Source organism: Apteryx mantelli, chromosome 19 (genome assembly GCF_036417845.1).
Source record: "Apteryx mantelli isolate bAptMan1 chromosome 19, bAptMan1.hap1, whole genome shotgun sequence".
In the NCBI taxonomy this organism is placed as follows: domain Eukaryota; kingdom Metazoa; phylum Chordata; class Aves; order Apterygiformes; family Apterygidae; genus Apteryx; species Apteryx mantelli.
In genome coordinates, this window is record NC_089996.1 from 8,682,693 (window position 1) to 8,709,271 (window position 26,579).

The following is a 26,579-nucleotide window of genomic DNA, read 5'->3' on the forward strand; positions in this document are numbered from 1 at the left end:
TTAAAAGAAGAAATCATTCCATCTCCCTTCCAGTTTGAGAACTGGCAGCTCCCACCTGTGCGTGATGCCTGTAACAGTTGTGCTTCCTCTGGTTCAACGGAAGGACCTGAAACTGCGGAGTGTCGCTGTAGTGAACATTGTGCAACCTGCCGGGGGGAGGAACGTCAGGGCGGTTTGAACAGTAGCAGCAGGTCCAGCCGTGTCCTTAACTGTGCGAGCAGGGAAGTCTTGTCACTACGGCTGGAGGAGAATTTCAGAACCGCTGTTCTGATGCAGCGCTGCCTTGTTTAGTCCCAGGGCTGCATCTTTCACCAGCCTTTTTGCTGCAGTCGGGAATGGACTGGCTGCGGGTGTCTGGGAGCTTTTGCTTCACTGTTAGAAGGACTTTCAGCTTGTATCAGCTTGCTTTCAAGGGCAAGGCCAATCTTACTGCTGGTTCAAAACTTTGAAAGCCATCAACAGTTCCTCAGACTGCCCTCACAAAGGGATTATAGTGGAAAACAGAGTTTGAACACGATGAAGGAACATTTATACTGGATCAGACCAGAGGTCTAGCTAGCACAGGGACTAGTAATGGGTGCTTAGGTTAAAAAGTCTAAAAATGAGCTCTCACAAGAGGGCTAGTTCAGTAGGATTATTCCTTTCAGTGGGAGGAAGGTTCATCCATCCCCTCCCTTGTGTTGACTCTGACCTCTTGGTGAACTAAAATCTCTTCTTGTGGTGTTTATTCTTCTGCCGCTCGTGCGAGTTAAACAGCTCTCTAAGGCTCACTGGAGCATCAGAGCTAGCACACAGCCATGGGTGAAAAGGCAAAATAAGGAACAACAAACACGCAGGTTAGTGACCTACAAGTCTATGTCAGCTGAAAAACAGGGTAAGTACAGAGACTTTCCCTTGGTATAGCTTCTAATTTCTGACATTTGGCATCAAAGCATAGAGAACATTACTGTCCTTGGCGAGAGGAGAAGGAGGAAAAAGAAAAAAAATAGCACTGACTGGGGCTTACAGAAGCAATCTGAGTTCAGACTCTAGGACTGGTCTGTGCTCAAGCTTTATTTGAAGGAAAAGGGGTTCTTAGAGGACTTGGGAATACGGAATCGTCCATCTGGAACAAGCACTGTCTGAAGTTGCTATGGTCTGTGCCAATCAGCAGTTGCTGCTTTCCCCACGAGCCAGCACGCATCTGCCCACCTAGCTTGGATCTTGTAGGCTCTCGCTTGGATTACGGCTGTGGTGGCAAGAGGGGTGTTGCAACTCATCTTGCCTCAGCTGTCTTTCTGGCTTTGGGAGGATGGGGTGCATCTGCGTAAGCAGAAAGCCTTGGTAGAGTTACTGCCAGCCCAGTTTATATGCTGGGGCTGGGGGAGAGGACGAGACAGTAACCTGGTAAATCTTTTTTTGTGACAGCTCTGCCGGCTGTTCAGCGCACCATATTCAGGAGATTGGGAACTGTGCCCGACTATGACAGTAGCCATAGCAGCCTGGGCCAAACACTAAGAAGGGAGCTAATCAAACTAAATACCTCTTGTCGGGAGATTTGCGGCACAGTGTTTTCCGTGGCGGGGGAACGCTTCCTGGAGCAGTTGTCTTTGCAGCTCTCTTGAATCCTCCTTTGTTGGTAAAGCTCTTCAGCTGTTGCCGTGCCCCTTGCTCCCCCTGCTGCGGTCGGTAGCTGAGGGCTGTGTAAAAGCAGCTTTTGTCCACGGACCGGGCTCCTTCAGTGGATTGTTTCCCAACCAGCCCTTTCCCTGGCCGCAGCCGGAGCGGCTGGTGTAGAGCTATTTTTCTCCCAAGAGAGGGCAGCGTGCTCATTTGGCTTCATCCGCTTTGGGCTGCCTGCGGCAAGACTCGCACCTAACAACTGCCCGGACTCGAGCTTCGGTCTAAACCTGAGAAGAGGATGAGATTGTCGTACCCAAGGACAGATTATCCACCCGCCTCTTCTCCCCTCTTTCCCCCAGCCCCAAGGCCTCCCCTTGCCTGTGGTTACTGTGCGGAGGTCGAGACAGAAGGTAGGGAGGGCGGCAAGCTTCCCTGCGACAGCCAGCCTGGCTCTCCAGTGAGACAGGAGGGAGTTGCCACCAGCCTCCATGGGCCACTCACCCTGCTGGAGATCAGGTTTTCCCATCTCCTGGGAAGTTCAGAGAGACAGCAGCATGTTTTTATGAGTAAGCTGATGGGAGGAACTATACAGATATCTGTCCCTCCCATGGAAGCCCTGCTGCATCAGGGCAGGTCTAATCTATCCATTTGCCTCCTGAGAACCACAGAGGGGACAGGAGGGTACCGTTCAGGACCTGCTGAGCTGAATTTGTATTCTGCTTGGGGGACCATCCCCATTGCATTGAACCAGATCTGCAGGAGAGTCTAGCTATTATCTCAGGTCTGGGTGTAGGGAGCTGAGCTTTGTTGCTGATTCTGCCACCAAGTCACTGTATAAAGCTAGCTAAGTCAGATCAGATGTTCATGTTCTTGCAAATGTGTCCTTGACACTCTCGGGTGTTGCTCTCTAGACTATGGGTGTTTTTCAGAGATGCCTGAGCCCTGCAGTTCTCATGATTCCTAGGAAGGTGGAAGGTTGCAGCAACCCAATAGTGAATCATTACAGGTCCAAAGTCAGAAGTTGCTGGTGATCATCTCCGGCTGTAGCTCCTCTTTGGTTTCCCTTCAGTGAGCCCTATCTCAGAAGAAGCTGTGAGGGTTAGTGCCACATATTGTAAGGAGGTGACAGATCCTGCTTGGGAAGGTACACATTGAAGTGCTCAGGCTCTGCATTGGGTTAATGACTACAACAGGGTTTGTTAAGTATTGCCATTAGCACCAACAAAGATAGTCTGGTGCTGTGGACGGACTGGTGCACTGGGACCACTTGAGATGGTAAAACCCTGGGCTGGAAGGGGCTCTGAGTCTGGTGCCCTGTGATTGCAGCTGGGTATCTCCAGGTCATTTACTGTTGAATTTGCAGAGCAGCGCAAGCCATGTACACTGTGTTTTTATGCACACAAAAACCCTCTAACAGGCTGCCAACCAAGAGCCATGGAAAATGCTCGGTGCTAGAGAAAGAGAACAGGAAATATCCTGGTTGGCAGTAATCAAGGGCACTGTAACAGCCGCAAATGTGTGCGTGTCAGTGTGTAAGGCCAAAATGCCCCAATTCGCCCTACTAACAGGCCCCGTTGACCAGTCTGTAGCAGTCTCTGCCAGTCTCGCCCTGAAGAAATTCCTCCTAGACCCAAATCTGATAGTCCATCTGAGCCTGGAGCAAGGACCCAGTCAGAGAAAGTCTCAGTCCTGTGAGTTCACCCACCCTATTTTTGTCTCTAGCTGTGGGCAACTTCCAGGGCTTAGGGGAAGGGAAAGGAAATCTTAGAAAACAAGTGATGTGTTGGAACTGGGAGGGCGTCTTCATGGCTTCTGCAGGTGGTCAGCTGAATTCCAAGGTTACCTAAAAACAGAAGAAATACAAACAAATCCGATTAAGTGCCAACTCCCAATCCACCTCCCCAAACACATAATGACACACCACATATGCGGAGCCTGTGCCAGCTTCTAATCGAAGATCATCCTGTCTTGTGAGACAAACCTGGCCATGCATCCTTCAGAAAAGGCTTTTTGCTCCCACTACCCCCTGGAAGTGTCTTCCAGAAATGGCTTGATGGAGAATTTCAGTCTCGATGTATTCCAGACCTATTTATATCTACGAGCATTCCTGACTGTTGCATGCATCATGCTTTTCCATTACTTTCATCTAGTGAGTCAAACTTTTGGAAGCTGGTAGCTTTGCTAAACTAAAGAATGGATTTGGACAGGAAGGGAAGAAAACGGACCCAAAATACATCATAAAAAGAATAACATGCTGCACCAAACCTCTGTTAAACAGTCTCTGGATTGTTTGGGCTGAGCTCTAGAGTAGCTCTGATGATCGGGGCCCATGAAATGCAAAGCTACACAGGAGAAGGGAGGATAAGTACCATGGTCACTTGTCACTAAGAATACAGTTATCCATACGCTAATGATTGCCTGCTTGATAGGATTACCGATAAAGACAAACTGCAGTGAGGATCATGGCTTCACTTCCTTCCTCCCGCCCTGGGGGATTTAATCCTTTGTGTTTTGTTTTTAGTCAGTTGATAAAAAGCTCTGCTCACAGAGACATCTCCAAAGCCGTTTTCCTGCGGGAAACTTTAGGGGCAGATTCCCGCATCTGCTCCCCTTGCGCACAGTTGGGAGAAAGCTAAGTGCCAGTTTTACGCTGGCGAGAATAGCTTAGGCCTTCTAATTTCAGAACGCGTTGTAAAATGGTGGCTAATCCTTCCAGCAATCTCAAGAGGCTGGAAATCCTGACAACTCCCTGGTTAGTCTCCCCGCTGACTTTCGATGGCTTTTTGACATCCCGTTTTTAAAACGCCCAAGCAGCAAGGCACTCCTTGCCATGTAGGGAGAGGCTCTCTTGCAATCCGAGTATCCTCAGTGCCCGTTTACGTGGTGCGATAGCAGTTGCTGTTGTGCCCTGTGGCCAGGGCACGAGCATGCCGCTGCTGTCACCGCAGCTCCCAGGGAAGGTGGGGGAATACTCCGAAGCTTGGCGCAGGATCACTGCCAGATGCTCCTTAACAAGGCAAGGCAAAGCAGCCTTCCTTTGCAGTAAGCACCAGTGCCAGCTCCTGCACTGCCCGGCCAAGGACTAATAAGGTGCAAAGTAGTCGTTTGGCATTACGCAGAGGCCCGCTGACACCCCAACCCGCACAGAGAAGACAGAAGTGTGAGAAGACCTTTTCAAGTTAAACAGTTACGGACGATTCCAATGAGCGCGCAAAACTCTCGGGGAATGCCTTTTCGGATACGGGCAGTGTCTAAGCACAGATCAGCCTGCCCAGGGCTGGACGCTTGCATCAGGCAGGACCGGGCTGCTCGCAGTGCGGTCTTCCTTGTTCCCTCTTGTGCTTCCCTGCTTTCCCAAGCCGCACGCGTGCCGGGGGGGGGGATGCGTGTGCATCCCGGGGGGGGGGGGGGGCAGAAGTGCTCCCTATCCCGGGGGGCGGGGGGGGCGGGCCGGGGCTGTGGGCAGGGCCCGGGCAGATGACGCCGGGCGAAGCGGGCCCGGAGCCTGCCCAGCCCCGCCGCAGGCCGAGCGGGCTGGCCGCGCACCCCTCCGCGCCGGCAGCAGGCATGGACGTGGCCGTGGACCTGTACGTGGCCGTGCCGCTGCTCTTCACCGTCCTGGCCCTCGTCCTCGCCTCGGTCTTTGTGAAGCTGCGGGGCGGCGAGGGGGAGCGGGCGGCGGCGGCGGCGGCGGAGCCCCGCGAAGCGGCGGCGGCCGAGCCGGAGCCCCAGGGCGGCCCCGGCGGCGAGGCGGCGCCGGCCCGGGCGCCGGAGGACGAAGGCGGCCGGGTGCCGGTGGAGGAGGTGGGCGCGGGCGCCGAGGCGAAGGCGGGCGCCGAGCAGCGGGAGGCGGCGGCGGAGGAGCCGGGCCCCCCCGCGGCCGAGCCGGGCCCCCCCGCGGCGCCCCGCAGCCCCCCGCCGCGGCCGCCCGCCGAGCCCCGCGACGCCGGGCGCCAGGAGGACGCGGACGGCAAGGTGAGGCCGGCGCTGCCCGCTCCCCTCCCCGGGGGGAGCCGCGTCCCGTCCCGTCCCCCCCCCCCCCTTGCAGCGGCCGTGCCCCTTCCCGGCCCCGGGAGCCGCCGGGATCCCCGCTCGTCCCGGCCGCCCCCTCGCCGCAGGGGCGCGGAGAAGGGCCGGTGCCCGCGAACGGCACCGCGCCGTGGGCTCCGCAGGGGCGCCGCAGCCCGGGCTTTCCGCTAAAACGCGAGCGGTCTCGGCAAGAGCTGGGTTTCGCCCGCGGGGGGGGGGGGCGTTTCGCTCGATCCCTCTTCCCCCCCCCGCTCCCTGTAATCTTAAAAATAAGACGGCGAGGATTTAAGGGAAGATAGTATATGCGTGAATCTCTCGTGTTGGAAAATCCAGCTTGGGAGTTTTCTCCTTCTCCCAAACGCTAATCCAGGGGTGTGCGTGTGTGTGTGTGTGGAGGGAGGGGGATTATTTTTCCTCCGTCTGTCTGCGCTCTTTTTCTGTAGGTTGTGGCAAACTGTCCCCTCGCTAGCGTGGGCTTTCCTTGCACCGGCTCAGCCGTGGTCCCCTTGCCGCCCTGGGGCAGAAGGGCCGAGGTTCACCCTCGCCTGCAACCCCGGCACGATGCTCGTCCCACGGTCTGACCCCTGGCTGAACTGGGGAGGGTTAGTGGGGGCAGTGATGCCTGCCTATAAACGCCTGGAAAATCCCCCTCCAACACCGGATCTTGTTTAAAAATAAAAGGCTGACCCAGAGTCCGGGGAAAGAGCCCGCTCTGCTCAGACGGGACTCTGGATCCGGCTGACGCCTTGCGCCCTGGGCTCAGTAACGACCTGAGAAGTGCAAACTCGCTGCATTTGTGGCTTTCTCCCAGGGCGGCCCCTTGTACCAGTAGGGGGAAGCGAGTAACAGGAGGGAGGCTCAGAAATTCAGGAGAGACGCGTCCTTAATGTGCGGGCTCTAGGCAGCGTGTTTCAGCTCAGGAGCGCAGGCCTGGGGCCCAGGCAGCCTGTCGGCTATTATTAGCTGCATTTGTAATCCTCGGCGCCTGTATCCAGGCCGATGGGCAGCGCGCAGGCAGACAGGCAGCCTCTGTCTTGGAAAGCATCACCGCGGACTTGCCGGACATCCTTGGGCGAGTCCTGGTGGGTTGAGTTGCCCCCTGTGTATCCTGATGCTCTGTAACGCGTACGAGCGAGCTCTGAGCCCAGCGTGGGGCGTGGGGATGTGGGTCTGCCTTCGTGTGCTGGTACCTTGGCTCTTCCTCATCTCCCATCTTCTCCTCCGGGACCTGAGCTTCGGTTCGCTCCCTCCTCCTGTCCCGGCAGATCCTTCGCTGGTGGGTCCGGTTCCTGAGAGCAGCCCCCCTCTCTCGTTGCAGCGTCCTGGAAGTACTGGCCGCATCTGTCCCTTTGCAGCGTGATTTATTGGTGCCTCTGACTACAGCGGTCTTTGTCGACCTGGAGAGCCCCGGGGCCGGCTCTGAGCTGGCAGGATCCTATCTAGGCTAGCTCAGAAAAAATCTGGCCGCCTGGCCCGAGGCGGCCGCGGGGCCCGCGCTGCACCCAGCGCTTTCTGCAAAAGTGCAGCACCCCGTTGAGACAGACGAGCTTATCCAGCGCTCCCCAGAGTGCCGGGGCTCCTCTGTTTCGCTGGCACGCGCCTCCTGGGGAATGTGTTTCTCCTCTCGTCTCAATATGTTTCTCCTCTCCTCTGCTCAGTCCAAGTCTCCGAGCAGACACGGCTGCGAACCTCCCTCCTTCGGAAACGTGCTCGGCTCCTTTCACCATCTGGGGCCCTTCTGCGCTCGCACCCCCTCGCGCTCCCGTCTGCTCCCTGCCTGCGGCTGCGCTCGGGGCAGCCCGCGGGTTTGCTTGGCCTTTTCTCCCCCGCCCTTGGGCTCCCCTGGGCAGGGAGAGGGCTGAAGGAGCGGGGGGTGCCGTACTGCCTCCCCTCCACCCTTAGCCCCCCGCTAGACAGCACCGGGAGCCTGGGAGCTGCCTTCCCATGGAGAACCGCCTCTCTGTCTGCTCGGGGTCTGGGGGAGACCGGATCGCGCGGTGTCCGGAGGTGGCTGAGAGGTGGGGGCACATCCCTCGGGGGGGGGGTGGGGGCGCAGCTCCCGTGTCTGATAGAGCCGTCGCGTCCCCTCTGCCCATCCGGAGGCTTGGCGGGGGCTGCCCGGGGCTTTGCCGTCTCTTGCCGGCCTCCGGCAGTTAAGCTGCCCTCCCCGCCTTGCGGGCTGGGAGGAGGCCCGGCAAGACCGAACCCGTGGAGGGCAGATCTGCCCCCTCCGCTCGTGGCGGGAGCGTGGCTACAGCGCCGCGGCTGGAGATCTGCTAAATAACCGGGCGTCCAAGGAGGGGAGATGTGTGCGACATCGAGTGCAACGGGGGTACGGGGGTCCCAGTGCCCCCAGATCCGAGTCCGGGCTGTGGCACCGTCCGAACTCTAGGGCTGGCCTCAGGCCAAGGGCTCGGTCATAGCAACCTTTATGGGCAGCTTCGGCTGAAATGCGTCCCGTCAAATTTGTCTCGGCTCCGCTGCAAGCTGCGGTCCCTTGATGGGACTCGGCACGTGAGGGTCCTGGTCCCATCCCTTGAGCTGCTCCGGCACGGTGTGGGATGCTGTGCAGGCTCAGGGCTTCTTGGTTGACTTGGTACGTCAGAAAGCAGAGAGGGTTGTGTCCAGCACTCGGAGAGCTCTCTTTTCTCCTTGAATTTTTTCCTTTCCCTCCTCCCCATCTGCCCAGCACGTACTGCGTCAGGCTGGTTGCGCTTCGCTGCAGCCATTAACCAGCCGACCAAAATGCCGATGGATGAACCTGCTCTGGGAGAGCAGCGGGGGCGCGTTCGGGGCGGCCTGGAGCCGCGCGCCCCGCTGCCCGCGACGGGCCCGCTCTGTCCCCGCGCCGCGCCTGCGGCGAACGCGCGCTGGCTGAGCGCCCCGAGCTGGCAACGTCTGCGCTGCCCTCCGCCTTCCTCGGGCGCTGCCCTCCTGCCTCCGTGCCGCCGCGTGGGCTCCCAGCCCTTCTCGCCCTTACGGCCCACGCGATGCTTGGCCTTAGCGCCTTGGTGGGACTGTGCGGTGCCTGGTGAATGCTACGGCTTGGCTTTCCGGAGAGCCGCGTGCCCCGAGCTGGGAATCTGCCTGGCAGGTGCTGTCACCTTGCCTGTGCCTGGTCCGCAGGCAAAGCACAGGAGGGGACCTGCCCTGGAGCTCTGCTTTTCCCCAAAAGGCTTTTCTGCAGCGCGTGCCCTCCAGGGTGGAAGTGCAGGTAGCCACGCTCCCGCGCATCCGTGGGGAAAAGTGATGTGACTTTTCCAGCCTCCTTTGGTAGCCAGCGGCAGTGGGGGAGAGCCCCGCGGCTCAGATCCCCGGGCTCTGCCGGCTCCTGCCGCCGCCGGCTGCTCCCTATCGGAATGGGAGAACCTGCGGGCCGGGGAGAGCTGCTGGGGCAGGTCCGGAAGAGGAGCCTGTTTGGGGAGAGGGAACCTGCGTCGTGAAATCGACTGTTAAAATCGGTGTGGGTCAAGGCTTCCCTGCCCCTCTCCGGGAGGAAGGGGCCATTGCAACGTCCTGCCCCGGATCGTAAAACGAGTCGGTGGCAAAGCAGGGGAAAGGAGCTGGCAGTCCCGTCTCCATTAACCGCTGGTAGCGATTCCCCTTGTCTCTGCTGGCTCCCCTCGCTGAAAAGTTAATTAGTCCGTCATGGTCCGTCCTCATCACCATCCCCAGCTTGTTAACGCATGAGGCGCTTCTGTCGGAGCGCTCCCGAAATCAAAAGCTGTTGGGTGGGGGAACGGCAGAGCCACTGGGAGCTGCCAAGTCCGGTTCCAGCAAGAAACGGGCAGAAAATTCCAATTCTTAATTAATCCTTCCATCCTGCCCGGAGGCTCCTGATCTTCACATGAGAGTGGTGTGGGTAGGAGAGATGGTCCTTTCCTATCACGGGCAGGGAAGGAAACGAAGGCAGGAGAGGACAGAGCACCCGTGCGGGTGCCCAGAGCAGCAGGCACTGCTTCTCCATGAGAACATCTCAGCAAAGGCAGAGAAGCCTCTGGAGACCTTCCTATGGAGATATCCTCCGTACCAAGCCCAAAACAAAGCGAGGAAGGGATGCAGAGGAAGGAGCAATGGAAGACGGCAGGGGCAGAGCAGGGTTTTCAATGGTGGTGGCCCAGTGCTGCCACTGGGATGCCATGGGGAGAGCGAGCAGGCAGCGCTGGGCCCTGTCCATGGCATGGCAGGGCAGCTGCGTTGTGTGTGTCATCCTGGAGCGGGACAGATCCCCTGGTGCCACTCTGTGACCCCAGGGGACAGCAGTCATGGCTGAGGCATGCACTTGCCATCGGTGTGTGAGTCAGGGCAGGCTTGCAATAAATCAGTGCTCTCTTCCTCCCCCGGAGGCTGGGACGGGCCAATTTGCCAGGGATTAACCCCAGCCCATCAGTGCCAGCGAGGCCTCGGCTGGAGCAAGGCCAAGGGGGCAAAAGTGGGGAGAAAGGGGACAACTTGGGCAGAAGATCCAACCAGAGGTGGCCTTGCGCTTGGGGGTGTCCAGCTCAGCCCAGCCAGGGAAGATCGTGAAATCCTGCCTGTCGCCGGCTAGCGAAGGCACGACGGGGCTTCCGCCTGCCTCGGCTGCAAAGCTTCCCTGCGCGGACACCTCCTCCCCGGGGCTGAGCTCCCCCCGCCGCCTGCCCTCAGCACCCTTCTCGGGAGCCCCGAGTGTCTCTCACCGTACCGCGTAGCTAAACCCAAGTCACCCAGCTCCCAGAAGGGAGCAAGCCGGCGGCTGCCTTCAAATTAGGAAGTCGGCATCTCCGCCCTCAATTACCTCCTGCCTGCCTTCCCCAGTGCCGGAGGCGAGACGGTGTCTAATTAGCCTGGCTTTAATTGGCTCCTGGCAAGCTTTGCTGGGGTTGGAGTCGAGCAGGCTGGTGCTGCGCTGCCCCAGGGCTGGAGCAGGTGCTCTCCCGTCGCCGCAGAGCATTCGGGAGGGACGGCGGCGATGTGCTTGCCATCATTGCAGACTCAGCGTCTGTCACAGGTCGCTGTCACCGGGACACGAGGCTGGGCACGCTCTCCTGCTGATCCCTGTAACCGCTCCGATGTGCTCCGGCTCTCGCCCAGCGCAGGCTGCGCCGCTCACGAACATGCTGCCTCTTGCAGCGGCTGCAAATCGGAAAGCAGCGGCGAAGCAAAGCAGGACGTGCCTGGTCTCGTCGGGGAGCGCGCGCACGTGTCCTGCCCTTCCCTCCGTCTGAGCCGCGGTGTTGTAGCGCGGTGCTAACGCTGGCACGCGGTGCAGGGGGGCTCGGGGCACGGCTGCGTCTTGGCTTTGCGGCTGCTTGTGGCAACGCAAGGCCTTTGCTCCAGGGTCCGGGTGGTCAAGCTGCTGCTTGGTCCTGCTGGAGACAAGACCAGGCTGGGGCGAGTCCCTTGGGTGTCTGACCCTCACGGACGTAGACCACTGCCGGAGGAGAAGCGCGAGGGCCAGGCTCCTACCTCTGTGCCCTGTGGCGGGGTGGCCAGTCGCTGTTGGACCACGGCAACGTCGGCAGTTTTGGGAGGTGCATCAGGGCCAGGATGCTGGTTAACCAAAGCCTCCGCTCCCCGCAGAGGCACCAGCGAGAGGTTCCCCTTCGCAGGGACCGCCGCCACCCAGGGCTGGGTTGCATGGGCCTCCAGGATGTCACTGGGTCTCAGAGGCTTGGTTGGTGGCCTGAGATGTCCTGATGCCCCAGCGAGGGATGCCCTGGTGTTGGCATCCGTGGTGTTGGCTTGCAAGAGGCACTAGCAGACGGGGAAGCGCCGGACAAGCTGGTTGCGCGCAATATTGGGGTGCTGCTCTGGGCTAGGACGTGACGCTGCCTGCGGGGGCCGAGAGGGGCTTGGCCCAAAGCCGGGACTGCTCACCCTGCTGAGGACGTGCCTGGGTTTCTGCAATCAGACCTAGCGCTGCCCGAACCCTCGCTGGGGGCTGCGTTGCCCCACGGCTTCAGTGGGGCCGTGGCCGCACTGCAGCTCATCCCTGCCGCTCTTCAGCGGTCTTTGGGGTGGACTGGCAGGAGCAGACGGTCCCTGGAGCTTCGGGGAGGCCTGAGAAACGCCTCCGCCACGCAAAGGCACGTCCTTCGGCAGCCACCCCGCTCCCTGGGGTTGGGAGGACGATCTGCCGGGGCAGAAAAGCAGCTCTTGTTTTGTAGCAGCTGCTGCTTTTGCCGCAGGGAGGATGGAGAGCCCCAACGGTGAGGTCGGGGTGAAAGGGAACTGCCGGCATAGCAGCTGCCTCGCTTTGCTAAACTCTGCCCAACTTTTTTTTTAAAAAAAAAAAATTCTTCCTTCCCCTTTTCCTCCTGTCTTTTCTTTTTCTGGCTCGCTCTCTGTCTGTCTGCCTTCTTCGTATTCTCTCTCTCTCTTGCAAAGTCTTGCATCAGGCTTGGATCAGAAAGTGCGGCCATAAATGGCAACGTGCTGGGCCCAGGAGTTTATTCCAAGACAATTTTCTCCCCCCCCTCCTTTGCAGCCTGGGATCTTCGCTTTTCCCAGCGTTGGAGTGGGGCTGTCGTTTTTTTTCCCCATCCTGTCCGCAGACGCCAGGGCAGTCCCTTTGACCGAGGAAAAGGAGAGGGACAGCCTCCTCATATCCCTTCTGAGAAGGGAAACCCATCGCTCCGAGGGGTTTGCCCCGGGGATGGAGGAAGCGGAGAGGAAATGGCTCTGGACGGCCAGAAACAAGCTGAAAACCAGATGATACTGCGACGGCGAGTCCGAGCCCTATGTCCCTTACAGCAGGGAGCTAAGTTTGGCTTTCCTGCCTGGGAACCCTTCCCTCGCCCTGGGGTAGGGCTTCGAGTGGGCCAATATGGCTTTGAACACACAGAAGTGTCTTACGGGCGTCTGCTCCCTCGGGGACCTTCCTTCACTGTTATGCCACCGTGGGCTTCCTAACCTGGTGGAGGTGCAAAAGGGGGGACGTGGCCATCCCACTGCAGGGCTGCGAGCCTTCGCCGGGGTGTCGGAGCCCCTTTCCTCTAGGGCTGGCAACGAAGTCCCAGGACTTTGTTGCCCATAGTGGAGGCAACAAAACCAAGAGTTGGGGGTTTTGGAGGGCCAAGTCTGAGCTTATGTGTCTGAGCCACCCCTCTTCTGGGTGACTTGGGGCATCAGCACCGAATGAGGCCCTCTGTGGCCACCGCTGCCCGTGCCTGGAATTTCCCAGGGGGTCTCATCCTCCCTCCTGCTTGTCTTAAGCCTCAGCTGCTGCAGTCAGATGAGTACATAGGCATCTCGGTTGTTGGCCATTGCAATGAAAGGGCAAAACCACATTTCTGATGATCTAACAAATGCTTAAGCTCGAAAGCCAAGAGCTGTCAAAGGATAAGACAAATGTATTGTCGCGTTAGTATTAAAGGTTGTTGGATTTGGAGCCTGCGGTGGTGGTGCTGTTTTTGGAAAGAGGGCTGTGACTCCAAGGCAGGTGTTAGCTGACTGCATTCTCATGGCCACCCTGGGAACTCCGTTCTCTTGAGCTCGTTCCTAGCTGGCTCCGGTCTGGAGTGAGTTGTCTAACCTGGTTATCAGTTCCCCCTCTGCGGCACGTAACCGGCCGCGCTGGGCTTTCTGAAGCCCTCGGAGAGCAGGCGTTATTCAGACGTGAGCGTCCCTGGCACGGGATCTGCTGCGAAGAGAGCCGGGTCCGGCGGGTTTGCAAGCAGGCGCGGGCTGGGAGCGCGGAGGGACGCGCTGGGTGCGTTCCCAGCCCCACGCGTCCTTGGGGCCAGGCAGCTGCTGTCTTTCCGCGTCCCCTTCCCGAAGGCCGCGGCAATGCGAGCTTTGTTTGCTGCGACAGCTGGCCCAGGCGGCCCGTGTCAAGTCTCCTCCAGATGCTCCCGGATAATTACGTGGCTGCTTCCCTCCGGCCCGCAGCGCTTTTCACTGCCCTCTCTCTCTGCCGGGAGGCTTCCTCGTTCGGAGGTGCTTGCTTAGGCAGAACGGCAGTGAAATGCGGGCTAACGGGCCGGCGGTGGCGACGCTTGGGTTCTCGCTTCTCCGGCGGGTCGTGCTGCCATCTGGACCCGGTCCACGTTCCCCAGGTCGCTTGGAACGGTCTCCCTGCATCGCCTCCGGGCTGCACTTCAAGTAGAAACTTGCTATAGCGCCTGGCGCGGGCGGACGGCTGGGGTGCTGCCAGACGCATCCAAGCCTGTAACTTGTGACCCTCTTCGGCCGTCGAGTCCCCTAGCGTTGCCCCGACACCTTCCCCTTCCGCTTATGAGCTGCAGCCGGCGGGCGCCTGCCCTGCCCTCCAGAGCATCGCCAGGCCTCGGCCGTGGTCCGGCAGCCCCGGGCTGGGGGCAGCGCTCTCGGCCGCGGCAGCCCCGTGGCTAAGAGGGGAACCAGCACAGCGGCGCCCACCCGCTAAGGCGCGACTCAGGAGCCGGCCCTGAAATTTGGGGCGAGGTCCCTGGGGGTGTCGTGATGCTCCTCCCGGGGAGGCTGGGACGGCTCTGCGCTGGCTGGAAGGGGTGGAGGGCACAGCCGGGCTGTGCGTACGTGTGTGCGTGCGTGGTTTTTGTCCCTGCCGACTGTTTTGCAAGCCTGCCGGCAGGCTGCTCCCACCCCTGCTTTGCTATTTTGCGCCGAGGCCAGCTGGACGCGATGTACCCGGCCCCTGCCCACGCGGATCCTCCTCCGCGGACACCGGCCTGGCACGGCCCGGGGAAAGGTTCAGCCGAGAGAAGCGTTCGGGCTGGGGAGAGGGCGGCGGAAGGAGAGCTTTGCACGGGCGTCGAGGCGATGCTGCTTTCAAAGCTGACGTGGGGCCGAGAAAACAGGCTAGCGCGGCGCCGGGGCCGGAGCAGGGGGGAGAGGGGGTTTCAAGGAGATGCGATCCTGCAGAGGGTGGCCGCGATGGAGAAGGCAGCTAGCAGAGCACATGTTAAGGGACCGAGTGTCTCCGTGCCTTTCCTCGCCTCTGCCCCTGCCTCCTGCTGCCAGCCTAGATCTGCTGCATCAGCGTCCCGGGGAGCTGCCTCCGGCCCTGCCGGCAAACCCGGGCGGCCGAGCCTGGTGGCGGGCGAGACGCCTTCCTTCGCCTCCGCCGGCTCCTCACGAGCGTCCCGGCCCCGGCATGTGTGCACGGAGGGGAGCAGCTCTGTGCTACGCGGATGCCCACAGCCTAGCTTGAGTCACGAGCGTTTCAGGTCTCTGTTTGGCGTTCCTCGCTCGAAGAGCGGCGTTGCGGCTTGGCATGCGGAGTGGAGGGCAGCTCGGGTGTCGGGGCAAGAGGCGGCTGCTGGCCCCGTAGGAGGATTTGCCTCTGAGATGTGTAATGCCTTGCTCGTGTTGGGGGTCCAATGAGTTTGGTGACGTTTCGGCAGCCTGGGGATGGCTCTTGGCGGCGGTGCGGAGACGGCTGACGGCTGTCTTCTCCATCCAGGCGCAGAGCAGCGAGTTGCCCGAGGCTTGTACATCAGCCTGGCGAGACGTGTTATTTTTCGGGCAGCATGGAGATCTACTGGGCTGCCTTCAGTGGGGATAAATCAGCATCTCCCCACCGCCCGGGGCGCAGCGACTCGCGCTCTCTCTGCTCCGATCAAATGTTTCTTCCTCCGGGTTGGAGCTGAGGTGCCCTCCTTCCTCGGGGGTTTGGGAGTCCTCCCTGCTGGGTGCTCCTCCGGTCTCGGCACGGAGACTCCCCGGCCCCGCAGCGGCCCCGCAGACCCGGCACGAGGCCCCTTGGGGCAGGGTCCCCGCTGGGGCTCATCCCGTGAATCCCGTGGGGTTTTGGCGCTGCCGAGGTGGCGTCTGGGAGGCGGGATGGTGCCAAGCTGGGACGGTTCCCATGCCGAGTGGGTGAAGCTGCTGGAAAAAGACAGCACCCACGTTCTCTACTTGCTTCCGCCGTTAAATGCCCCGACCCGCTCGGCTCCAAACGCCCAGGCAGGGAACGGGCCGCAAAGGTCCCTCCTGTGCGGGAGGGCTGGGTCTCCCCATGGGCCGCGCGAGCCCGCGAGCGAAAAAGCAGCCAAATGGCTGTGAATAATGCGCATTCCTCGCTGATGACAAACTAACCTAGTTCTGGGTTCCGGGCTGCGTGCCGCGGTGCCGGCTGTTTGCACGAAGCCGGGTGCCCAAAACGCCGCGCGCGGCCCTGCACGGGGTCCGGCTCGGGCTGCGCCAGCTCCTCCGAGCAGCCGGCCCGTCCGCCCGCTCGCCTTGGTTTCCTTTGGGCCTCCTTCCCCCCGGCTTCTGCCGCCTCCCGCGACGCCGCGCTCCTTCCCCCCGTCCCGCGCGGGGCTTTGCCAGGTGCTCGGCTCGGCGGGAGGGAGGGAAGGAAGGAGGGAGGCACGTCCGCGGGGGCCTTGCCGCCAGCGCCTGCCTTATCTCCGAGACCGTGGCGGTCTTTGCTCTCCCTGCTTGCCGTCTCCGTGGCTTTCCTCCGCGCGTCCTGCGAGCGGAAGGAATCTGGGCTCGATAAAGCTTGTCGTAGCTTGTAGGAGGCAACCCCAGACGTTTCCAAACTTGCTTTGCGTTTAAAAATAAAAGGGTGTCGTTTAATTGCTGCTGCCGCCTCTGCTCCGAAGATCAGCCGGGCCGTGGGAGAGCCCGCGCTGCCCGACCGCCCGTGGCCGAGGTGCAGAGGAGGGGACGGGGCCGGAGGCAGGAGCTCTGCCCTCTTTTCCCTAAGGGGAAACCTGATGTCAGCACATGGAGCACACGCAATTCCTGGAGCAGCAGTGAGGGCCCAAAAGCACCGGACGTGTCTCACAAGGAAACTGTGGAAAAACAGAGGCAGAGCAGTCTGTTTTAAAGCCAAACCATCCCCTTCTCCACCGCTTTCTGATGGCTTTATTTTCCTGCGATGGTCCAGCCCTCCGGGGCTTCGGAGCAGCAGCTTGGACCGCGGCCGCAAGGTGGCTTTTGCTGGGGACCTGCCTGTCGCTAGCGCTGTGACGGGCCGTCCCCATCCGGCCGGCGCACGCGGCAGAGCTGCCTGCGGCTCGCAGCCCTGGGCGGCACCTTCCCTCGCCTGGGTCCTTCTGCGCCCGCACCGTGCCTGAAATCGGCCTCTTGGGCTCTGGATGCTATTTGTGGTGCTCAAGGGCCCCGAGGGAGGAAACGACTTTAAACCCAGCCCTGTGGGCACGGGCACTGGGACGGCCCTTCGTGACACGAGCGCGTACGTGCTCGCGCCCGCGGGGCGCCTGGCGCAGGCTGGGCGGCGGATGCTGCCGAGCGCGTGGGCAAGGGGCCGAGGCTCCGAGGGCTGGCGGGTGCTCGGGGCGCCTGGAGACACCAGGCAGCGCAGCGGGTGCCCGGCCCGGAGGAGCGGGCGAGCTGGGGCTGGTGGGACAAGACTTTGCCTTGCCAGGAGCCTTGCCTCCCTATTTTCCGTGGACGGTCCCTTCAGCGACACATGCGTCTGCCCGGGAGCCGCGTGAAGACATTGGGCTGGGCAGTCTGCTCCGAGCCCGTACGGCTGGTCTCGCTCGGCCCTAAACTAGCAGGGTACTTCTTAAAAACTTTAATTTCCCCTTTAGTATGGGGAGGTTACTTGCAGTTCACAGGCCTTCCCTGATGCTAAGGGTCGATGGAGAGACAGGCCCCCAGAGAAGTCCTCAGGGAAGAGGCTAGCTCAGGCCCCAGCCAGGCCAAAAAGCCACCACCGACCTGCCAGAAGAAAGCAGACGAACGAACGTTGCTCGCTAGCGAGCATCCTTTTGCCCTCTTCCCTGGAAGAGGCAGGGAAAGAGTGACCAGCCCTCGCCTGGAAAGCTCCAGTCTGGCCGCCTCTCTGCCCAGCTGGGACCTCGGGCCCTGGCCAGGCACGGCTTAACTTGGCGCGGCGCCTTATCCTCATGGCCGCTCTGTTTGTAACTCCCTCCAGGAGGAAGATCCGGACTCAGAAAACGAGAAGCTGGTGGTGAAAGAGCCGGAGGATGAGGATGGTGAGTGGCGGGCAAGACGGCAGCTTGCGGGGAGGATCACAGCCGGGTCCAAGGGGCTAAAGCTCCCAAGTGCTTGGAGATGGTCTCCTTCCTCCAGGCAATGCAGAGGAGGGGGACCGAGGTCCCAAAATGAAAGGGAAATACGGGCGGAAGCGACGCCCCGGGGCCCTTGCACGCAACCGGAGGGTGCACTTCTCCCCCCGCTGGTGGTGGAGCCCAGCGGAAGGGAGACGGGGCGAGCGGGCGCGCAGGGCAGCAAAACTGCTGCTGTTTTAATTCGCTCGGCAGCCCCTACCCCGCTCTCCCCATCCCTCCGGGCGCTTCGTGCCCCACGCCTGGGGCAGCTCTTCCTCGTCCCCTTTCCCCAAGAGCAGCCCCTTTTTGCTTCCCCTCCCTGCATCCTGCCAGATGTCCTTAGGCATTTTGCCATGGGGAAGGCTTTCGGCTTGGCTTTGTGGTGAAGCTGCCCAAAAAGCTCCTTGCTTGCATCCAGGAAGATCTCTAGAGGCTTTAGCCAGAGCCCTGTTTAACTGATTAGTCAATTACTTGATTGGAAAATGATTAATTGACTAATTGGGGTGACAACTGTGCTTGTAAGAAAATGAAACAGATGGTGATGAGCAAGAGCGTGTCCAAAGGGGATTCTGCCCTCCCGAGCAGCCTCGGAGATGCTGGGACACCCTGGCGAGCCCCTGCCTTGGGGTGGCCACGGGGAGACGGGGGCAGCGGGAGCTTGGGGCGTTCCCCCTTCCCTGCCCCACTTTCCGCCTGCCCTTTTTAAGGCGCCGTGTGGCAATCCCCTGGCTCGGGAGGATTACGCCTAATACTGCAGAGAAGCAAACTTTAATCCTGGTGCCGTGCCCACGAGGTCGGGGGCTGCGCCGTTTTGGAGACATGAGCGTGAGACAAGAGGAGCTCAGGGAGGTGGCCTGGGGGCTGCTCCGCTCCTGGCAAAGCCGGTTTCTGGGATCGTTGCAGCACCGCTGTGCATCATCCTGATGTGACTGTGGTTCAGAGAGAGATGACTTGGCCATGGGTCGTGGCTAGCCCAGAGTCCTCCCTAGGCATCTACTGCAGACAGTCACCGACTCATCTCCTAAATTATTTAGAGCGTTTCCTAGGTGTTTCAGTGAGACTGGATAAAATGATGCCTCAGTCTGGGTTTGCGAGGGGGCAACCTCTGTCCTTCTTCTACCATGTCTCCTATGTGTTGCTTAGGTTCTGACTGATAGGGACCTCTCACCACCGCAGATTGGCATCTGCTGAAGTCCCTGAGCAGATATTGCCCTCCTGCTCAAGCGGAGGTTTTGGTGATCACCCAGGCAGTCTGTTACCGTGCCAGGAGTGGAGTCCAGGCCTCCTGGCTGCTGCTGCTGTGGCCAAACCACAACAGCAGCCTTCTCCCTGCTTTTTGGGCAGCAAGGATTAAATGGGAATCGGTGGGGAGGTGGCAGGTATTTGCTGCGCTGCCAGGGTGTGCTGGAGCATGCGTGCGGGGCAGAGGCGAGCTCCGAAGGGCGCTTTCCCCCTTCGAGATGCTGCCTGCTCAGACGTTACCCTGCAAGCCTGGGGTCAGGCACTTGCAATGCCAGGGAGAAAGGTGAAAGACAAATGTCTTCTTTAATATTAACTCGCTGAGGCTCTGCATAAGTAGGTCACCTCATACTTCTGCAGCGTTTTTGTAGTCCACGTGAAAATCCTGCCTCCTGTTTTCTGTTTGTTTTCAGTCTGCAAAGAAAGTTCCTGAGCTCAATAAACAGCCAGTGGTTTTAGAAGCCGCATGCTGGCTCCTTCTTAACCGCAGCATGTGGGCAGTGAGATAGGCAGCCTCCTCTCCTCCCTCTTCGTTTATTCTTTTCTGGCGGGGTGGCAATTAAACTGCCCTTTTTTGCACAGGCAAAATCCCAAATCTCAATTTACTTGGCAGAAAACCATGTGAGGGAAACGATTGTAATTGTCCTTGAAATCAGGAAAGCTATACAAAGGTAATAAAATGGCTCCTGGTCTGCATCAGGGTAAGAAACAGGATGTTACACCCTCTTTTTTTTTTTTCCCCCCTCTTAATATCTCCCAAAGCAGCAGCCAGCTGAATTTTCTTTCAGTGCACTTTTACGGCCACCCCGAGGGGCTGATAAGTTGCAACATTACTGCTTGTTTCCAGCTGGCCAGACTTGTTTGTCTGCCGGTGTGGAGGGTTTTTCCACTGAGGGAAGTGGGATATGGCCAAGCTGAGTGTTCAGGGCTGCAGGGTCAAAGCGCTGAAGTGCTCACGTTCGGATGCTTATAAAGGTGTTGGGGAAGGGTTAGCCTTGTTTTTCCCTTGGGAGGCCAGACGATGTTTTAGGATTAGAGAAATGCTCCAGGTCAGTAACTGATCCATTAGGACTTCCCAGGAAAGCTCCCCAGGACCAGCGATGCACGGGAGATGTAGAGAAGAAGGGAGGAAATGTTGTAATCTGCAGGGAGGAGATTTCTGTGAAATCTCCAGCCTTAACTGCTCGCAACCCGCTAACATCGTGTCACACTGGACGCCAGGCATGCTCTGTACATTGACTCACTTCCTCGGACTCCAGCGGCAATGACCTTGCAGTGTCTGGGACGCCCCGATCCTGTACCTGGCTGTGCAGCCTCCGCGACTTGTTTTCAAGATCTCAGGTTTCCCCATCTACAAAATGGGGTTCTGACTTGCTGAATGCGTGGGAATCCCCTTGGCCTGTAAAGTTTTGGCTGCAGCTGTACATGAGTGAGCTTGGGGTTGGAGAAGTCTCTAAATCAAGCAGTTAACCCTTGAGAGGGGGAGAAAATCCTTAAGGACAGTGTGGGCAGGAAAATAAAGAGAAGTAACTGATGCTGAGTCTTCTGGATGTGAGAAAGGGAGAATGAGAGAAGCTGTGATGCGTTTTTCATTAGGGCAGGTGGAGCAGGAGAGACATCCCTGAACATGGTGCCTGCAATAGCCGTGGTGTGGACTGGAAGTGGCTTCTCACGTGGCTCAGGACAGAGGGTGGGTCCATAGGTTAGGTACAAGTTGGAGCTTTCTCTCCTGAGACAGACGACCACCTTTGGAGTCTTGCTGGTGCCTGGAGGTATCATCCCAGACATTTGGTTTGTGGATAACACATAACTGTTCAGGGACGTGCAGATAGTATGATACCGTTTGCCTTTTGTGGACCCCTTGGAAGTAGTCCCTGGGCTCCTAGGATCCAGAAACTCTGTGGAAACAGCAGATGTTTCTACGTGGATGTGCAAACAGCAATGCTAGGTGGCTCGATGTGAGGCAGCCCAGTCCTGCAGTCCTTGGGAGATAAAGGTTCACAGATAAACAGCCCACAGATAACCACTAAAGGCAACTACTCAAAGCATCCGTTCTTCCTGGGCTGCCCTTTGGGTTGACCTCCACTCCTGTTGTTTCCTGCCCATCTGCAGGAAGATAAACCAGAGGAGAGGTTTTTAAAAGCAAACAGTGCTGTGACAAAATCCGATTGGAAAAGGATCGGCTTTGTCTCAGAGTCCGTGAGCTTCAGCACTCTAATTAGCACAGGGCTGAGGCTGAAGAGTCCAGGGTGGGTGGGAACGCAGAGGAGAGCACCCGGGCTGGGAGAAGGAGACCCATTCCTCTTCAGGTCTGTCAGCTGGTGACAGGGAGACTTGGGCACAGCTGTGGTTGGTGTCGTCAGGGTGGCCTTGGCTCAGCTCTTTTTGCAGCCCCAGGCTTTCTTCACAAGCTTTGACAAAGGCTGCGATTTGAAAGGTCAGGCTGCAGGGAGAGCTGATGGAGCTGACATGGGCTTTGTGGCTTGTGGCAGCTCTGCTTGTAGCACCATCTGTGGCCCCAAAGCATGGGAAATGGCCCCTGGATGAGGAGGGGGAGAGAGGAGGAATGCAGGTCTGGAACAGGAAAAAGCAGTAAATGCTGCAAGCTAATCAGGGCAGGATTAGCATGTCTTGATAAGCCAAGATGGACCTGCAAGTCTCTGAATCCAGGCAGAGCAATAGCATATGGTTCCTGTGCTTTAGGATTTACTTGTATTTGCATCCAAACAAAGCTGGTCACGCATAGCAGTCCTCACACTGGTAAAATTTCTGCAGCCTCGGGGGTTTCCAATGCTAGCTGCAGCCAGGACTCCTGCTGTTCTTTCCAACCAGCAAATGCCTTGGTCTCCAGGAAACTCTGGAGCCAACTGTGACCGAGTCTGCTGGGATGGCATAGCATTTGGGGTACGTGCTTGGGAGGAGGGGTCAGCAAGCAGCTCAAGGGAGCAAGCCCATTGCTGTTTGTCATTGCTGTGCCGTGCCTGCTCTCTGGTTCACATGATCTCCTGCTCCTCTTTGTCTCTCCCTCTCTTTCTCTCTCACTCTCCAGCTGCAGATGAGACATTCTCCTTTAAGTACAGTCCTGGAAAGCTGAGGGGAAACCAGTACAAGTCAATGATGACCAAAGAAGAACTCGAGGAAGAACAAAGGTAAGCTGAGTTTCCTTTTGCTTCTTGCCCAACATCATCATGTTGGCATCCTCTTGAAGCAGTTGGGTGTGTTCAGACCTCTCTCTCCCCAAATTACCTTGGGAGACTTGGCTCAATAACTCATCACACATTGGGTCCAGTCCTCTCCCACGCAGGAAGACATGAGAACAAATAGAAGAAAAGCTGATTTAGGAGATGGAGACACGGTGGCCCTAGATTCCTGTGGAGCTGTTCAAACTCCTCCTCTGGATGCTTAGACCAAATATCCCAGCTGATGCAAGCTGATGTAGTTCCCCCGATCCCATAAGCACTATGCTGATTTACATCTGTTGAGGACCTGATGTCTAGCTTCTAGCACTTCCTCTCCCTTTACCTTGTGGATGGCCTCCAAACCTAGGATGTGGGTATAGCTCAGAAGTACTGAAACAAAGTGAGTGATTGTAGAGTTTTAGAGTTCACTGTGACTGGGGAAGAGGATTGGGAATGTCTGTACCCAGGGCTGGCTTCTCAGGTGCAACCGATGGTGAGGTTATGCTGTATAGTGTGCCTGGCAGAGAAAGAAAATTATCCGTTTTCACTTATTTGCTGAGAAATCTCTAAGGTTTACCTCTGAGCTTGAACCCTGCCTGAGGGAAGTGCCTGCCCTGTTACCAAAGACCAACTTTCTAACTGAAGAATTCACACTTCCCAGCCTATACAAGGAAAATCAACCCTAACCTTGCACCTGGAGCTGCAAAACCCTTCCCAAAGCTGGTCTGTGCTGTCAGTGTGCAGTGACCCCTTTCACCGGGCAGTGTGGGCTCTGTGCTGTGCGCAGAGGGAGTCCTTCGACCCGCGGGCACCCTGAGCCCACACGAAACCAGAGACATCAGACGCCGCAGATGAGGGTTTTGCCCTACAAATGGGCTCTGTGGCAAGCTGTTCCCTAGCAGACATGTGCAGCTTCTACCCCTTCCCTTTTGGGAGAGCTGCAGAGAAATGATTTCCCAGTGGAGACCCAAGGCAAGCCTGGGAGATGCTGCCTCCAGCTTCCCTGGTTTGGAGACAGCTTTTCTCCCCTGGGTAACTGCAGGCAGAGGCTGTTTCCTCCCTCACTGTCCCTGTAGAAGGGCTGAGGGACCTGATTCTCCACCCTGTGGTGCCCACCTTCTGACATCATTTTGGGAAATTTGTGGCCCCTTGCCTGTGATACCATGGTTTGGATACCGTGGCAACCTGCATGATATAAAGGCCTAACACAGACAAAGTGGAAATTTGAGTACAGCAGGGTGAAGGCAAGGACAGAGGGATTGTATCTCGTCCCTGGATCAGGTGCTCTCCTGCTAGGCAAGCCTTGCTTCAAGGCCCTTGTACTTCTGGCTATTGGGTGTCGGAGGCTGGGCTAACCGGGGTCTCTCTGCGGGGCTGTGTGCAAGGGCAGTGCAGTAGGCAGCTCTCAGCCTTCCATCCTCGTGGGGTTGAGGGGGAGCAAGTGGGGCCCGCCGTGTTCTTGCGAGCTCAAAACATGGGAAATGTGAGTGTTAGCTAGCAAATCTGGGACCTGAGAAACCTTTCCAAAACAGAGCTTCTCAGAGCAAAGAAAGTCTCTTTCCCCTTCAGCCCCATCCTGAACCCACCCAGAAGGGTTGTGCAGGACTAAAGCATAAATCCAGGAGCCCGCCCAAAGAACAGATTTGCTTGCTAGCGGAGCAGTTGCAAAGCTGAGTACGGAGGACTTTTGCCATGGCTTTTCCCCTCTGAACTAATCCTTCTTGGAAGGAGCCAGTGATTTCAGGATAGTCATCCTGACAGCTTTCCTCTGGGGCCAAACAGCAAGGGATAGGGTCTCTGACTGGAGGGAACGAAGAAGCTGCACATGAGCCTTTCCCCTCTAGTAGCCTCCAGGCTGTCCTGTCCTCGCTGCAAAAGCCCTGCTATGTCCTGCCCCATTAGCGAAGGTGTCCTCAAGAAGGAAGCCAGCGAGCTTGAGTCGGATGCTACTGGGGTGTAGGAAAAGACTGGCTTTGCCAGATGATCCATGGCTTGACAGAAGCCCTGGCAAATGTCTGTTGTTGCTTCAATGCTGGACAATTAGGAGCTCGTGGGGGAGCCTTGCTCGTCCCTGGCGGGACCACCCTGCTGCATATAAAAGCCACGGCTGCCTTGAAGGGCTGTGCTTCACATCGAGTGCCATGCCTGCACCTCAGGCAGTAGTACAGCATGGAGGCACTAGGACTGGTGCTGAAACGAGCTAGCTTATTCCCGGGGTGAGCTCAGGTGGCCGCATGGGGCTCCATGCAGGCTGCCTTAACTAGCCGAACCTACAGCCCATGGCATTTCTCTCCATGTTGAACCTGTATGACTTTCATGTCAAGCAATGGCTTCCCTTTCTTCCCTGCCTTCCAGGCTCCCAACTCTCCTGGGATCTTGGGCTTCATCTGCCTTATAGCACTGCTAGGAGCAAAGATTTGCAAGGGCTGTGAGCTCTGGGGTCAGCAGCTGAAAGGAGATCCAGATTGCTGCTGGGTTGACTCTGCATTGCTAGCATCAGGAAAGATGCGGTTTGCTGTCTTTCTTTTGTTATATCTTTATTGTACCTGAAGTCCCTAACCCGTAAAACACTAAGAAGGTCTGTTAGCTTCGTTGTGTTTTCACTCAGGGAGGGTGGCAGTGCAATGAACTGAGTGAATGTGAAAGAAACCCGCAGGGCTCAATGGGAATTGCTTTTATGGATCCTGCTAAGCACTGATACAATAATCTACCTGGAACAGGGAAATTCAGACCAGCCCTTTTGCACCAGTGGCTCCCCCCAAGCCAGCTGAGCAATTGCTGCTCAAGGTGTCAAAGCCATGAGTCCTGCAGGGCCTCAGGCTGGTTCCTCTGTGGCAACAAATGCTCCTGCCTTCAACCCAGGGACACCAGCGGGAGGTTGGTGATGGACAGCAGTGGGACTGGGATTTCATACTCTGGACTGTAGGATGGGCCCGGAGAGTGGTGGACCCTTCCCAGGCACGTGGGACCTCCCAGTCTCACGGCAGTCTGGAGTGGTCCCAGGGTGCGATTGTGTGCATAGGACTCATAGACAGCACATTGGCCTTGGGGTCCCTTCTGAAGCTCTCAGCAACCTTCCATGGCTAAGGGCCATTGACAGACTTTTTTTTTCTACTGGTCCCTTATTTTCTTGTCTCTGTTCCATATTTGTGTTGTTTGTTTCTTTAAGACAGCTTTGTGGATTTTTTTTGTCTTGTTTTGTTGCTGGCTTATTTCCCCCTGCCCTTCCTATGGCATCAGCAACCTTTCCTTCCAGGCCTGAGAGGTGGTGTAAGGGGGCAGGGCTGCTGCCAGGTAAGGCGCTCACTGGGCGAGCTGAGCTCTGTCCTGCACCTCGCTCCCTCCGCAGTCCCGTTCGTCTCCCCAACTCCATGCACCTCCTGCTCTCCTGCAACCCGACCATGCTGCCGTTCTGCTGTGACCCAGGTTTGCCACCTTTATGTTGCAGGATTGAGCTGACCTCTGATCTCACATCTCTGTAGCAAGTACCTTAGGTCCTCGGCCACAAACATTCTTGCAAATCTTTTTGGTAAGGACACGATGTTTCTTAGAAGTAGTGGTACCACTGATAACATCTGCTAATGTGTCTTTTGCTTTTGGGTTTCTTTTCCTGGGGGAGGGTTTGTTTCTGTGCTGCAGTTGACCACCTGTCCCACCTCCTTCCCAACATTTCCTCTTCCCTCCTCATAACAGATTAATGAGTCTGCTCCCCTCTGCCTCCATCTCCCTTTCCATGAGCACTCCAAAAGGACCTGGGGGAATGGGATCTCTCACATTTGTATGCTTACCTCTTCCATGTGGATGCCTGAAGTTAGACATTGCCAAGACCACTTCTATTTCCTGATTTGGAAAATTGGGGCCATGGAGTGAGCTGATAGGAGTTAGTCCTAAAGTGTGTAGCCTAAGCTCAGAGACAGGTTTTGTGTTTGCTTTTAGCCCAGCACTGTCAGCCCTCCAGTTTTCCCCTGGACCAGCAGGTACTTTTGTGAAACAGCTTGGAAACAACATCCCCAAAAATCCAAGTGAGCCCTTCAGATCCCCTGGAGGCTACCTATGATCGTGCTTGTCATCAGTAGTCCATGGCTCTTAATCTGGGGACTACTGATTTTGGAGGTGCTATTGAAAGAATTACTTGTTTTTTCCAGGAAGATCTATAGGACTTCAGACAAGAGTGGACAGACAGGCAGTAGAATGGGTTATTTAACCAAAAACCCATTCAGCTCTAATCCGCATCACTCCAAAAGTTGTGGTTGTCTTGGCTACCATTTGCTGAAGTCTTGTGGCTTCCAACTGGTGCTAAATCTGGACTAAAAGGGGAAGGAATGTGACCTTTACTAAGTGATGCAACTTCCTGCCTCTGGTTACTTGAGTCTTAAAAAATAGAGGGACTTCTCAGTAAGGGAGAAGGGCAGTAACTGTAGTTGGCAAGTGTATCTGCTTGGGTGGTGACTATGCTTGATCACACCTGGTAGATCACTAGTAGTTTTAGAACAGAAGCACGTAGTGTTTGCTCCCTTGGGGGAGAAAAATAGTTTGGGCAGGAAGGGGAAGAGTGCAG

At 57.7% G+C, this 26,579-nt stretch overlaps 1 protein-coding gene across 2 annotated transcripts in view; it reads left to right on the plus strand.

Annotated features, from left to right (window-relative positions):
* The first annotated feature begins 5,070 nt into the window (after positions 1–5,070).
* The window catches only part of MXRA7 (matrix remodeling associated 7), a 34,403-nt gene continuing 12,894 nt past the window's right edge, over positions 5,071–26,579 (plus strand). Inside the window, exons 1-3 of one of the 2 annotated variants that reach the window (XM_067308551.1) lie at positions 5,071–5,577; positions 17,468–17,528; positions 21,892–21,991. In XM_067308551.1, coding sequence (XP_067164652.1) covers positions 5,080–5,577; positions 17,468–17,528; positions 21,892–21,991 — 659 coding nt within the window. In that variant the 5' untranslated portion in view covers positions 5,071–5,079. The remainder of the gene's footprint in view (positions 5,578–17,467; positions 17,529–21,891; positions 21,992–26,579) is intronic. The other variant, XM_067308553.1, reaches the window with a different exon arrangement.